This window comes from Miscanthus floridulus, chromosome 14 (genome assembly GCF_019320115.1).
Source record: "Miscanthus floridulus cultivar M001 chromosome 14, ASM1932011v1, whole genome shotgun sequence".
Taxonomy (NCBI): Eukaryota; Viridiplantae; Streptophyta; class Magnoliopsida; order Poales; family Poaceae; genus Miscanthus; species Miscanthus floridulus.
In genome coordinates, this window is record NC_089593.1 from 75,293,760 (window position 1) to 75,308,606 (window position 14,847).

General features: G+C 43.7%; 1 protein-coding gene across 1 annotated transcript; it reads right to left on the reverse strand.

The window, feature by feature from the left end:
• Positions 1 to 1,044: 1,044 nt before the first annotated feature.
• On the reverse strand, positions 1,045 to 5,442 carry LOC136504497 (membrane magnesium transporter-like). Its single transcript, XM_066499436.1, has 4 exons — positions 5,159 to 5,442; positions 4,700 to 4,752; positions 4,181 to 4,281; positions 1,045 to 1,389 (listed from the first exon to the last, which is right to left on the reverse strand). Exons 1-4 carry the CDS (start codon positions 5,229 to 5,231, stop codon positions 1,296 to 1,298), a joined length of 321 nt encoding a protein of 106 aa, XP_066355533.1. The 5' UTR covers positions 5,232 to 5,442; the 3' UTR covers positions 1,045 to 1,295.
• Between the last annotated feature and the right edge of the window lie 9,405 nt (positions 5,443 to 14,847).

Here is a 14,847-nt window from a genome sequence, read left to right on the forward strand (position 1 = left end):
GCCGCGGCGGATTCTGCGGAGCCGTCGGATTTCCGGGGCAGACGGCATGAACAGTCCATCTGGAATATTCTCTCCTCTTCTGCTCTTCAGATCTGATCATCTGAAGAAGCAGCCGATCCGTGATCCGACTCCCACACGGCTGCTCCGACAACGGATTAGCGGGATGTGATGTCGGGGATGTGATGTGACCGATAAGATGTTTGTTGCTCCTAGCAAACTCGCAACACGCGCTAACAATTTTCTTTTTAACTCATCATAGAGAAAATAAATTTGATAAATTATCTCTCGAGTCTTTCTTAAATTTACTCTCTACATTATCGTTTGCAGAGTTATTTAAAAAAATCGTTTTCTATAACTTTGTATCCTCTAATAATTTTTCTATATCTTGTTTGTATTTTAAAGAGTCATTCTCGCTCTCTATCTTGCTAGCGGAAATTCTAGAATAGAGAATGTTTATATTTAGAAATCCAATTAAAGAGATTGTTGGAGAGTTTTTTTAAAAAAAAACTATATATTCCTATAAATTAGGAAGTTAGATAAAAAAATCTCTTAGAGGTGCTCTTAGGAGATTCTAATAAATTGGTAGATGTTTTTTATTTCCATTGGAGAATGGGAACAGATGGACTTTATAAGAATTTTGGTTTTTCAAGATCTTGTATCTAGAAATGCTAAAATATCTTATAATTTGGAATAAAGAAAGTACTCCTCCATTCTAAATTATAAGAGTTTTGGCTTTTCTAGATTCATATTTTCGTTATGTCAAAAATCTAAATGAATAGTAATTGGCTTTTCTATATTCATATCTTTATTATGTCAGAAATCTAAATGAATAGTAAAAACTATGTATTTAAAAATATCAAAACGCCTTGTAATTTGGAACACAGAGTAGTATTTTATTGATAGGATTCGTCACGACTTTAGCAGATTATTCTATTTCCTGATGGTAGCTATGTATAGCGGGCAAATAGGATTATTTTCTCCACTGGCGCACTGGCATTTAGTTTTCGTTAATTGGAATATCAGCAAGGGTAACAAAGCTACTGATTAGTCACAGGATTATTTTTTATAACGATTAGTCACAGGATTGATCTGCTCAGACTACAACAGAAGCTCGAATCACCTCCACACAGATTGTAGAAATTAAGGTGCCACAAATTCTCGAGTTACAGGGTAGATAAGCTACTTGTGGTCTGAATTCAGGAAAAGTTCTTTTCCCCCTAAACAAACGAGCACAAAACTGGAACCTCCTCCAGGTTACAAGTAAAGAACAAGATCTGGATTCTGGAACGACATGTCTATGTCTTGAGCTTCAGGTCTGAGTCTGACGGCAGTGCTCTTCCGCGGTGGTTGAAGATCATGAAATCCAGGTTAGCTGGGAGCAAGACGATCCTGCAGGCATAGTGACAAATGGATTAGAGAACCATAACAGAACTTCTCAATGTAAGGGTAGACACCTACCGAAATACCCATTAAAAAGCTTGGTGTAGGTTCAACTCTTTGTGATAGATAACGCAATACAAGTAAAACAACGATCCTTGAGTAAGCATTGGAGAACAAAATCTAAACTCTGAATGAGATGTATTCTTATTTCACAATGTCCACAAAGAAAAGTAGACCAAAAATAAGAAAGACTCCGGTCGTTCAACTGCTACTAGCAGCCATGGCCAAATAAACAGATATTCCAGATATTTCGTAGCCATGGCCAAATAAACAGATATTCCAGATATTTGGAATTAGTGCATGCCAATATAGATTCACATAGGATGACAGTTAACAAATATGGGTTTAGAAAATAGTTATGTGTACAGCATATCACTAATATCATTTGAATATAAAGACAATAAAAAATGTTGCAACATGGATCTAATCTTGATGTCATGCTATAGTCCCACATACACATAATATGAGATCCCCCTCTTCCGATGTACAAACTGCCAGGTGCCACACTGCCATCACTGAATAAAATTAAGTACTCATGCAGTCAAAACATTTTATGATGATATGAACCCTCTGCTTGAACTATAACCAGCATTTCAATGAATTTACTCAGTTTCACAAGTTGCACTATTTAGCCTTCTTTTATTATTTTCTAAGGATCCAAAACTAAGTTGTGTATGAGTGTATCATAACTCCTTAACGTAAGGGGAGACCCCGTACACAGCCAGTGTTCATCATATTAGTGTAGGTTCAACTATATGTAATGGTACAAGTAAAACAGTGATGCTTGACTTCGAGTACACATTGTAGAGTAAAATCTTATTCAGAAAAAGCAAGGATGGTAGAATTTTGTTGACCAATGCACATACCAGAGTTCAGAATCATTTGGGTCACTTTCAGGTTAGTACTATGGTAAAATTTCAGATTAAACTATCATAGCCATATCCCGGAAATGAAAAAAAGAGAGTAAGTGCCAGATTAAACTAGGGGTGGGGGTTTATATTTGTTAATAGTTACTTTTTTTTTGAGACAGTTACTAGTTACTAGTTGACATGGCAAAATAACACCTCCACCAGTCCACCACAATATTTGAAATCAGTCAAAGTCAAAAGGTTCGCATAGCGAGAGTGAAAAGAATTTAAGAAATAAATGGGAAATGCTCCACATACAACCACTTTGCACACAGGTTGTGCCAATGAGTTTTCCATATAGGTATTTCAACCATTTGATCCTGAGTTGTAGCAAATGGTTGTAAGCGTAGCAGTACTCCAAATAAATAGAGATTTCAAAAATAGTGACACATATCTAATACTCAATTCTCAATTTGGCATATATTATTACAGTACCAAATTGATAAAATGACAAAATCAACAAAATATGCAACACAATTTAATCTTGATGCTATGTTATAGCCACATATACAAAAATTGAGATTTTCTTCTTCCAATATACAAACTGGCGGCTGCCAACACTGAACAAAATTAAGTGATTATACAGTCAATATATGGTATGATGAAATAAACCAAATTTTGAATGGCCATAATTGATGTTTGAATGAATTTACTTGTTTCAAATATGTTGCGCTAATTAGGCCCCGTTCGCTTCGCTGAACCGAAACACTGTTCCGGCTGATTTGTTGTGAGAGAAAAACACTGTTCTGGCTGAAAAAACAAGCTGAAAAGTACGGATTATAAGACAAGCGAACAGTTGTGTATTCTTGTATTTTAGGTCGAGTGGCTCATGACATTGTAATTTACTGTATGCAAACTCACATAGCAAGACAAGACAAGCTTAGAAAACAATTATGCATACCCAATTCTCAGTTTGTCGCATGCTAGTACAGTATTAAATTGACATAATGGCAATTTAGTTTTTTCCTAGTTTCCAAGGTGTGAGTGTGTGGTGTGTGTTATTGTTTGGGGTTCTTTTCCCCTTTTTATTCTTCTTAATATAATGATACGCAACTCTCCTGCGTGTTCGAGAAAAAATCTTGATGTTATGCTAGTCTCACATATATACAAAAAGTGAATTTCCCGCTTCCAATCTAACAACTTGCAAGTGCTATCGCTAGGCTAGATAACGTTAAGTTCTTATGCAGTCATAAATGTTATGATGAAATGAACCCAACTCTAAATGACTATATTCAATTTGAATGAACTTATTATGACTTACAAGTTTCGAATATGTTGCAGAATTCAGCATTTTTTTATTATTTTCTATCGATAGAAGCACCAACGAAGGATAAAGAACTGCAAACGGTTGTGTATTTCTGTACTTTAGGTCACGCATGATACTGTAATATATTGTATGCCTGTGCAATAAACTCATGTTAATGATGCATGCACAGCTAGACAAGTGTATTTCTGTACAGAGTCCAACTTTCTGTAATTTGGTTTCCTAGTTCCTGTTCCAGGATTTAGCAATTCCAACTTAGGAAGGAAACTAGTTTCAACTTTTTTAGATTGAAAAAAAAAACGAGATCCAACCTAGAAGGAACTAGGCGGATTTTCATTAAGAAGAGAAATAGGCACCCAAATTCCTGGGTGGTTGGGTGCATGACCAAACCTCCCACCCAACCAGTTGAGCTTGGCTCACTTCCTGGCCTTCTGACTATCAGCTACATTACCACGTAACAAGCTTACAAAATATATACAGAGGACAAGATAGGCTCACCTATTCTCCTCAGAATGTGGGAGCACCGAGAGAAATTACAAAATATATACGGAGGACAAGATAGGCTCACCTATTCTCCTCAGAATGTGGGAGCACCGAGAGAAATTTCGCTGGAACAGCAAGACCCGCCCACATGCACAAGGCCAACCCTAGGAGCAACTCCATCACCACCTGCACGATTAGAAGTAAACCATAAGGGAAGCACACACTCCTTATTTGGTTGATAAAACAAAACAGCAAACTAAAACAAAATGGTTGGCACAAAAGACAGTACAGAAGGATATGCGCATATACATATACACCTCATAACCTCATACGTATCAGAATACCACATGTTCTGTTTTAGTTGCACGCCTAAATCTTTGGACATACTGTAGCTAATGACAAACTTCTCAAATCACATCACTGCATAATTCATAGTTCACACTTACACTACAGTACCAAAAGCCAACACTCTGCAAAATTACCAGTCCGAGCTGCCTAGGTAGCTAGAGATAGACAAGTCTATACACACAAAGATTCCAGTATATCGCAAATAGGGAAACTAGATTTAGATAAATAAAAAATCCCCGGTGTTGAGAGTACGTACATCCATGGGCGGCCGCGAGAATTCCTCCTCCGTGATCTTGAGCACCGTGCGGTCTGTAATAAGAAACACACAAAATATCAATCCATCAAAGCTAGCCAGCCACCAACAGCATCTAGTTCGAGCGAATTGTCCAGGAATCTCGCCGGCACTGAAACGCGGATCAATTCTACTGGCGCACTGCTGCCTCGTGAGCCAATCACGCAGCCCTCGCACCCGGCCGGTGAAGAGAGCACCAGGATCACAGAAGCTCGGGAACCAGATCTAAACCCCGTCCCAATTCACTAAAGGCTCAACGGCGGGCTCGATCCGAGAGCGCGGCGGGTCCCGAAGAACCGAGAACCCACCACGGAACAGCAACCCAGAATCAGACGAAAAATCAAAGGCGCCTTCGGGGAACGGAGATCCACGACAAAATTTGATGGGAGCGCGGCGAGGCGATGGAAGAAGGATGGAGCGTACACTGGATGGTGGCGTAGGCGGCGTGGGCGAGGATGGCGCCGCCGAGGAAGCCCACTACGTAGCCGATGCCCATGGCGACTGCCGACTGGGCTTGTGAGGCTGGCTGCTTCTTCCCCCCTGCTCGCCGCGCCTGAACTCCTGACGCTGCGAGCGGGCGAGAGCGCGGACCGGCGGCGGGCGCGTCAGGCACGCACGCACGGCCGAGGGGGCCGGGGGCGAGAGGCACGCGGGGAGGGCGGGGCGCGGGGCGGCAGGCGGTGGACGCGAGAGGAAGTGCGAGGAAGATGGACCAAGTTCATTGGCTAATAAGGCAAGGGATAGAAAAGACTTTTCTCAAGAGTTGTCTACCAACAACCATCCGCTGTTAGTTTCGGCTTATTCACTCTTATCTGACTTATAATTCATGGCTTGAATAATATTTTTCTCTCATACCAAACCAGTCAGCAGTACTTTCGGCCATGACTTATAAGCTAATTCAACCAAAACGAACATGCTGCATGTGTTTTATGCAGTTTCAACACATGCATTTTTTTGCACCATAGAATTAAGATCCAACAGCCTCCAGCCTCCTTCTACCTCCAGCCTTCTTCTACCTTTAGACAATCACAAGATCATAGATCCACAAATCACAAAAAACAATTTTTTTCTATACAAGACAAAAAAAAGGTTCCCAATCGACAACAGAGGTAACTGCAAGCACCAGGGAGGAGCATTGTCCGTCGGACCTGAACGCGTGAGCGGCGTGGCCTCCGTCACGTCGACGACCCGCTCCTTGGAATGCTATTCCGCGATGAGCACAAGGCCGAGAAGATAGTTGAAAAGAGGGAGGGAGAGACGGACAATAAAAATCCATGTGTTTTTGTGCTAAAACACATGTGTGTTGTATAGCATTTCTGTTTCTCAAACCCCTGTCAATCTAGAATCCAGATCTATGATATGGCGTGCCATGTGAGCAAAATAACCCAAAACATAAAAGTTTTTCTCTATACGATAGAATTATAGGAATCATTTTAAAACTGGCATCTCAATGTTCGCTAAAAAAAATTAACTATCTCATCTCCTCGACCTGATTTGTTCTCTAACTTGATTCTCTTCTATAACTACCATTAGATTATGAGAGATCTGAAGCGCTTGTACCATCTTATTTAGAGTAGGTTTATCGCCGGTCGGTAGCACTTAGCAACATAGGAATAGTATAATATAAGTAATATAGTTTTTTCTTACCTTCTAAATTCTAATCTACCATTACCTTTATTCCTGTATACCAAAACTGCACACTTGCGAAGCCACGTCGCTCATTTTCCATGTCCGTCAGATCACGTGTACATCATCCGCCCAGCCGTTAGATTCCCTCACTCAGAGGCGAACCGACCTATAGGGCGAGCTTGGGCGGCCGCCCTAGGTCCTCTCGGGTGAGATCCACTAGTACCCCTCCGTTCTCCTGCCGACGACTGAAAGGTCCTAATATGGCTAGAAGGGGGTGAATAGCCTATTTAAAAAACTACAAGATCACTAGAGCAATTTGATTAGTATGACAAATAGTGAAATGTAAATTTGCTCTAGCTCTACAAGGGTTGCAAGCCACCTATCCAACAATTCTAGTTACTATAATCACTAGGCACATAAATGGCTAAGTCACTACTCACTAAGAGCTCTCACACTTGCTACACTAAAGAGCTCTACTAGATGATCTTAAGCTACAAAGCAAGCTCTCAATTCTAGCTACACTAAAAAGCTTGCTACAACTAGTTTGCGGGAATATAAACAAATGAGTAGGGTGATTATACCGTCAAATAGAGAAGTAAACCAATCGCAAGATGAATACCAATTCAATCATCGAGAGAATACCAAAGGGCAAGAGACAACCAATTTTTCTCTCGAGGTTCACATGCTTGCTAGCACGCTAGTCCCCGTTGTGTCGACCAACACTTGGTGGTTCAACGGCTAAGAGGTGTTGCACGAATCTCGTCCACACACTTGGACACCGCAAGAATCTACCCTCAAGTGAGGTAACTCAATAACACGAGCAATTTACTAGAGCTACCTTGTGGCTCTCCATCGGGGAAGGTGCAACACCCCTCACAATCACCGGAGTCGGCCACGAACAATCACCAGCTCATGCCGAAGCTCCTCCGCTGCTCCAAGCCGTCTAGATGGCGGCAACCAAGAGAAACAAGAAAACCACAGCCACAACGATCCTCAAGTGCCACTAAATGCAATCACTCAAGCAAATACACTTGGAATCACTCACAGTCTCACTATGATGATGAATTAATGATTGAGATGAGTAGGAGGTGTTTGCTTAGACTCACAAGGATGTCAAGTATGTCAAAGTACCAAGAAAGTGAGCCTAGGCCCGGCCAAAACATATTTATAGGCGCCCCTCGAAATAGAGTTGTTGGCCAGCCGTGAGCCGATCGGACGCACCTGACCGGACGCTACTCCACGTCAGGTCGCCTGAGTCTAGTCACTAGATGGCTACCATGCGTCCCTTGTTCAAATCTCGTACGTCGATCTCTAATGGTCAAGTGAACAGGCACCCTAGGGTTAAGTCATGACCGGACTCACAGAAGGAACGACCGGACTCTAGAGTACTCATCGTCAGGTCGAATCTAGGGAGGTTCCAGAGCTGTTTTCTATTGACCAGACGCGTCAGGTCATAGGTGACTTGACGTGCCCATGCGTCCGGTCAGTGCATCGCTCATGCGCGCGCTCGCCCAAGGCTGACGTCACGATACGTCAACACGCACCTAACTCAGAGCCTATGTGACCAATCGCCACAACGTGCCTGCGTCCGATTGTGCCACCGAGCGGCTTCTCCTCTCCTTGAGATAATCGGACACGCCCGCTGCATCAAGTCCCAGCGTCAGATCACTCGTAAGCCTTCTTGGCCAGAGCTACGCGCTATGACCGACGCGACACTGAGTCAAGTCCAGCGTCTAGTGCAGCGTCCGATCAGAGACCGACACCGCCTTTTCTTTTTCTATCTCCTCAAACACTTCGTCCTTGCTTCCATCTTGCTAACCACAAAGTGTAGAACTTGTGCGCATGTGTGTTAGCATTTTTCAAAGCATTTTACAAGAGTCAAAGTTAGCACACTAGGTTCCTAAATGCATATGCAAAAGTCATGTCACCTAGTGGCACTCGATAAACCATTTAGCCAAAGATTTCCCCTCTTTATAGTACGGCTATCGATCCTAAGTCATTCACACCCTCTATGGTGTTTTGAGTGCAAAACAAAAACCTATCATATACATTTGCCTTGATCATCTCGGTTTTTGTTTTTCTCTTTCTTCTTTTCCAAGTTGAGCTTGATCATCATCATTTCATGTCCACCTTCATCACCATGGACCTCATCTTGCTCAAGCACTTGGATTGGACCAACCTAGCTCATATCATAACTCATGACAAAGGTTAGTGCTAGGTTTCATCAATTATCCAAAACCAAACTAGGGCTTTCAGCAACGACGTCCGTCGAGCGAGCCAGCGAGCGCAGTCGCGAGTTCGTCAGGTGCGTGAGGTTGAAGAAGATACGCCCTGCTGGGCCATGTGGCAAATAAGGTTGTAGGGTCGAGATGACGGGCTAGAGGGGGGTGAATAGTCCTTTCTAAAATTAAACGCGCTGGCTAACCAAAACAAATGTGGAATTTAAACTATAGGTCTAGCCAAGACTACACCCCTCTATCTAGGTTCATAAGCACCTTATAAAGATCCTAAAGAGGCAACAACGGTGTCAGGCTAGCTAGTGCTCACCTATCCAATTCTAGCTTGTAAGGTCACACAAATCTATGCAACTAATACTTTAAACAAACCGGGGAGCACCTACACAATCTAGTAAGCAAAAGCACAAAGCCACCTAAGCTCACTAGCAATGCTCACTAGCAGAGCTCAATAACAAGGCTACACAAACCAAATTAGAGAGCGCAAATTACTTAGCTACACAAACTAAGCAATGTGACTAACAAGGTTACTCAAACCAAATTAGTCACACCCCTCTATCTAAGTTCACAAGCACCTTATCAAGATCCTAATTAGACAAAAAAGGTGTCAGACTAGCTAGAGCTCACCTAAACAATTCTAGAGCAAGGTCACACAAACCTATGCACTAGCAATTCAACCAATGGGGGAGCTCCTGCACAATTCTAGTAAGCAAAAGCACAAAGCTCCTAAACTCACTAGCAATACTCAATAACAAGGCTACACAAGCCAAATTAGAGAGCTCAAATTACTTAGCTACATAAACTAAGCAATGTGACTAACAAGGTTACTAAAACCAAATTAGCCACGCAAGGGAGCTACTTCTATGCTACACAAGCAAGAAGGTAATTAGCAAGCTATACAAGCTAACTAATTACAGGAGCAACTACACAAGTACAATATATATGAAAGTAAATATAAGCTTGTGTATGGGGATCACAAACCAATGGGAAGAAGATGACACGATGATTTTTATCCCGAGGTTCATGTGTTTGCTAACACACTAGTCCACGTTGAGACAAGCTCCAAGGTTGCCGCCGATCCTCTTGCTAGTGGTGACCCGCAAGTCACACTCTCCCACGTGGAGTGCTTACCACAAGCTCTAGCACTTGACCCAGCCGAACCACTTGTCGCCCTTCGCGTCTCGCTCTACTAGAGTTCCTCTTCGCGACTCCCGCAGGATGAGCACAATACCCCTCACAATCTCTTCTCTGGAGCACCGCACAATCTTCTTTGCGTGCTTCAATGGAGATCACTACCAAGCCGTCTAAGAGGTAGCAACCTCTAAGAGTAACAAGCACCATCGGCTTGCAACTCGATCACCTAGTGCCAACACTTGCAATCTCTCATGCACCGTACTAGAATCGCTCTCTCACTTAGCGGATATGATTAGCACTAATCACAAGTGAGTTTGAGGGCTCCCTAGCACTCTCACACAAGGATACCAAGTCCCCAAGGTGCCAAGCCCATCAAATGGCCGGTCACCCCCTCTATTTATAGAGGGAGGCCTCAAACTAGCCGTTTGGACGCGTGGTGAAAAGTGTACTGTGGACAGTCCACCCTTATAGGCCTAGATAGTCCACCCTTATGCTGAAACTAGCCGTTAGGTGCTTCAGTGGTCATCCCGGATAATCCGCCCCTTAGGGCCCAGACAATTTGTCGTTCACCTGAAACTAGCTATTGGAGTCCAAACAGTAACCACGGACAGTTCGGAAATTATAGGCGGACAGTCCGCCGTTAAAACCAGAGAACATGTCCAGAACCTATCCAGAACATCTGTTCCTCAAAAATTAGCCGGCAGACAGTCCACCCTTATAGGACTGGACAATCCGCCGTTGATTTCCAACAGCCTAGACAGAGTTTCCAGCAACTCTGCATGCCATCGATTTTAGCCGGCGGATAGTCCACCACCTAGGCACGGACAGTCCGTCATTCACCTGTCAGCCCATGAATAGTGCAAGCGTCGCGTCCGATGTCCTCCAACCCTCAGCGTTCGAGGACCGTGGATAGTCCACTACCAAAGGGCAAACAATCCGCCAATGTCTAGAAAGCAATCCAAGCTCTCTGTGACCTCCTCCTCGCTTCTAACTTCTTCTCCTTTGCAAATGTGTTAACACCACCAAGTGATACACCACCTTGTGCATGTATGTTAGTTTTTTCACAAACATTTTTCCAAAGGATTAGCACTCTTCTTGCCCCGCCACTCGATCCTAGCAACGATGCAAAGTTAGATCACTCAAGTGGCACTAGATGACCGATATGCAAACAAGTTTGCCCCTCTTGATAGTACGGCCATCTATCCTAAACCCGGTCATCAACTTCTCTACGCACCTATGACTGGTGAAATGAAATGCCCTATAGGTTATATCTTTGCCTTGCGCATTCCATTCCATCTCCTCCAATGTCGATGCAACACATGCATCAACATGATCAACAATGATATTATCCACTTCATATCATCATGTGACCTTATTGATTCATTGATCTTGACCTCACTTGATCTTCACCATTACATCGGTCCATCGGCGCCAAGTCTTTGCTCAAGCATCCCACCACGCGGTCTAATGTTTCAAAGCCTTCGACTTGTACTTCACTCTTGCAACCGTTCCATCAAGCCAAGCCTCATCTTGATCTTCTCCACTTTAGTCACATGACTCCATGACATGACTCATATGCAATGATTCCCTTCATTACATATTCACCTATGGACTAATTTCCTATGTATCTCACATTTAAATACATTAGTCTACCTAGGTTGTCACTCAATTACCAAAACCAAACAAGGACCTTTCAAAGGCCCATCCCCACCCCAGTCCTCAATGGTTGTGGCCCCTTTTGTGTCCCAATGGAAATAGGGCTTGGCGCAAGGCAAGTTATAGGGGCCAGGGGCGCACGCGCATTCGCTCAATCGCTCGCATCGTAGCTCAGGAGCTCGGCGGCGGCACTCCAATCCAACTAGCAGTGGCACTCCACTGCTCTATGCCGATGGCCGAGCTCCCTACCTCCCCTCCTCGGCACCCCATCCATAGCCCCTAGCCCTCTACACCGGTGGCCAGTGAGCGGCGACGAGTGGCCCTACGCGTGGCTGCGCCCGGGCGGCTGAGGACATCGTCACCTGCAAGGAGCAGAAGATGGATGTGGGAGGAGATGAAGCGATTAGGGGAAGAGATGAAGCTAGAGCCGGCGATGCATCTAGCATGGCGAGGAGGCTAGTAGCTCCAAATCCATTGAGCCAGAAGTGGTATAAGAAAATAGGTGATGCCATTAATCCATTATCTATTACAAATTGTTAGTCAATTAAATAGATAGGGATTGATCTCTAACTAGTGAATGATGTGTGGTTTAAGGACTTGACTTTGTGCTACATTGAGAAGGAGATTTTTACAAAACTTGATCCTAAGAAAATTAAGAGGACACATTTCAATTCATGAAAGATCGGAAGACGAGCTTACCTCCAAACCGGCCTCGATGTTCTTAGAGTTATAGGGTCGATGTCCTACGGTGTTTGACATTTTTTACATATTCCCTCACTTGTCACTTACTCATTACTAAATTTATTTTAATTGCAAGTTGTTTATGCTTTTTTCTTTTGATCATTTGTTGACTATAAAACAAAAAATCTCCATATGTGATCTTCATGTGAAAGGTAATCATGTTCCAACTTCTTCTGTACCTTTTGTTTGTTGAATTATATATTAGAACATAATTGTTATGTGACATTACAATATAGATATGATATACATACATAGTTAGACATGTATATTGGTCAAGTTTTGTATCTGTACATACTGATCCGCCCTAGCTCATATTTTCGGCTAGGTCTGCCACTACCCTTGCTCCTTTGCCAGTTTCATGTGTACATGTTTCGTGCGCCTTCTCCAACCACCAAGGCTGCGGTCCCCATAGTCCCACAAACCTTATCCTCGCTTTCTCGTACGCCATTGCTCTAGAAACATCCACAACCTCCGCTCCTAGTGCTCACCTGCATGGTTCTCCTCGCTTCCCCATACGTCACCGCGGACACCTCCTCACTGTGCATGCCTGGGCCATAGTCTTGTCACCTCACGCCCTCCTCCTCGCTTGCCTACATAGCAACTCCAGCGATGGCAGCCACCTCCCCAGCATAGTCCTCCTCACTGTGCATGCCTGGGCTACAGTCGCGTCGCCCTGCTCCCTCCTCATCGCATGCCTGCTCAGCAGCTCCATCGATGGCGTCCATCTCCCTCGGCAGCAGCCATGGCGAGCTGCCATTGGGAGGGTAACACATGGAGGAGACACGAAAATAGATGATGCAGAACCTCTTCGGAAATCAGTCGGTAGATGAGGACAATGCGAACGATGACAGCCACCAGCCACGATCGCCCCCGTCGTTGTGCAACCAAGAGATAGACGATGATGCTTATGACGATGAGGAGTACAGCGCTCGCATCCACGTGCACGGCCGCCATGGCGGAGGGCACTCCATAAGCATGCTCGTCTCCCTCTTCCCTATGATTCTGATTTGTCTCGACTACTTTGTTAGTTCATTGTTGGACCTACGGGCTAGGGTTTTGGTTTCCAGATTTGGGCAGGATGTAGTGTTTTTTTGGGGAGGTATACAGTCTGTGTGGAGTGTGAAAGGATCAAGATGCCCAAGGGGCGGTGAATTGGGCTAATTCTAAATTTTTTACAATAATTAAACCCTACACTTAGCCCATTTCACCCCTAGTGCCTAAATGTGTTCTCTATTGATCTTCTGCACAAAAGTTTTGCACCCTAGGTTCCAATCCTACTATAGCATGGCAATTTTAAGAATGTAAAGACATGAATTGAATTGCTCAAAAGTAAATGCTCAAAGTAAAGAGAAGGAGAGGAACACTGTGATGTTTTTCTAAGGTATCAGAGAGTCGCCACTCCCCACTAGTACTTGTTGGAGAATCCACGCAAGGGTGTAGCTCTCCCTTAATCTGCGCAAAGATCAAGTGCTCTCTACAGGCTGATTCTTCAACACTCCATCGCGGTGAATTGCCCACAACCGTTCACACCATGAGTTGGGTCATCCACAAGCTCTGTTGGATGATCACCAAGCTTCCAATCACCACCGAGCCATCTAGGTGATGGCGATCACCAAGAGTAACAAGCACAAACTCTCTCTTGACCAAGACAAGCCTAATGAGAAAGATAGATACACACTTGCTACTCCCTATGCACTAATGAGGTCCTTAATCTTGGATTATCAAATCTCAATCACCCCACTAGGCTATTGCTCTTCATTGCACTCCAAAGTGTTTTCTTAGCTGAACAAATGGGAAAGAGAGCTAAGTTGGACGAGTAGAAGTATTTATACTCACCACTTCAAAACATACCCGTTGGGGTCCAACTCAGCAAATTCAGGGTGACCAGACGCTCCTGTCAAAGTGACCAGACACGTCTAGTCAGTATCCAACAACAACTCAGCCTGGGTATTCGGTTTTAACCAACGGTTCGGTTCGGTTTCTTCGGTTTTCCAAAATTTCAGTTTCCAGAAAATGACCCCTGATCGGTTTGCTAAAATTCCAAAAACCGACCAATTTCGGTTCATTTTTTCAGTTAAAACCGAATAAACCGATGCAAGAAAACATCAGACATGATTTAGAACAGACAGCACAGCACAATACAAACTTGCACAGCACAGTATATTATTTGAAGACTCAAGACTGTTATAAACTTAACAATTCAATGCTCAAATCAAATATTACAAATTTGCAGTTCATTCTTGATAATAAACCATAATACTCCATCAGTTTTGATAAACAATAGGAAAAAAATAGGTTCTAGCCAGTAGGACTACTGACTATTCGGTTTCTCGGTACTTCGGTTTGGTATGGCATAGAAACCGAAGCCGAACACCGAACTTCACAGAACTGGAAACCGAAACCGAACCGGAAAACCAAACTACCGACTATTCGGTTTGGTTTCGGTTCGGTTCGGTTCGGTGTTTGGTTTTCGGTGAAAAAGCACCCAGGGTGAATGACAACAATGCGCCAGAGAGCCATTGTAGTGACCGAACTCAACACGGGGTCCGGTTGACCCTGACCTGACGTGTTAGGTCATCGATTTTCCTCTCTGGACCCTAAAGTGGACCGTGACGCCTAAGAGGGGCGGTGAATTAGGCAACTTAAAATTCTAACTCTAAACTATGGCCTCTTTTTCTAACCTTAGCAAAACCTATGCCAAAGACAAACTATCTAAAT